We start from the raw sequence: 429 nt of genomic DNA on the forward strand, positions 1-429 counted from the left end.
AGGAGCAGCCGGGCAGCACCAGCCCGTAGATGCAGAGGCAGAGGAAGGGGAGGAAGTAGAACATGTAGATCAGCATCTGAGGGAGGGGACACAAAGAGGGTCACCCCATCCCGGGGGGCTGGGGGGCTCCAGACCTGAGCAAGCAGAGAGTGGAGGGGAGGTGGGCGCAGGGCAGATGGACCCCTTCCCGGGACCCCCACAGCCCCTCCGGGACCCCGTGTGGGCACCCAGCACTCACCAACCCCCTGAAGAAGGTGAAGGCGGCGGTGGGGAGCAGGAGCAGGACCAGCCCCACGTCCTGGGGCCGCTGGTGCAGGCACTTGCGTTGCTCCTCAGCCACCTGGGGGAGGGAAAACGCCGTGGTTTTGGCTCTGCACCCTGTGGCCCAGCCCTGGGAGGCTCCCAGGGCAGATCCCTGCACTCCAGGTC

At 67.4% G+C, this 429-nt stretch overlaps 1 protein-coding gene across 1 annotated transcript in view; it reads right to left on the reverse strand.

Moving 5' to 3' along the window:
- Nucleotides 1-6: 6 nt before the first annotated feature.
- The window catches only part of LOC103771075 (transmembrane 6 superfamily member 2-like), a gene marked incomplete at both ends in the record, with an annotated part of 537 nt that continues 114 nt past the window's right edge, over nt 7-429 (reverse strand). Inside the window, 2 exons of the mRNA XM_008938364.1 lie at nt 7-76; nt 239-371. Of these exons, the coding sequence (XP_008936612.1) occupies nt 7-76; nt 239-371 (203 nt within the window). The remainder of the gene's footprint in view (nt 77-238; nt 372-429) is intronic.

The sequence above is a fragment of the Merops nubicus genome, unplaced genomic scaffold, assembly GCF_000691845.1.
Source record: "Merops nubicus isolate BGI_N331 unplaced genomic scaffold, ASM69184v1 scaffold28120, whole genome shotgun sequence".
Taxonomy (NCBI): Eukaryota; Metazoa; Chordata; class Aves; order Coraciiformes; family Meropidae; genus Merops; species Merops nubicus.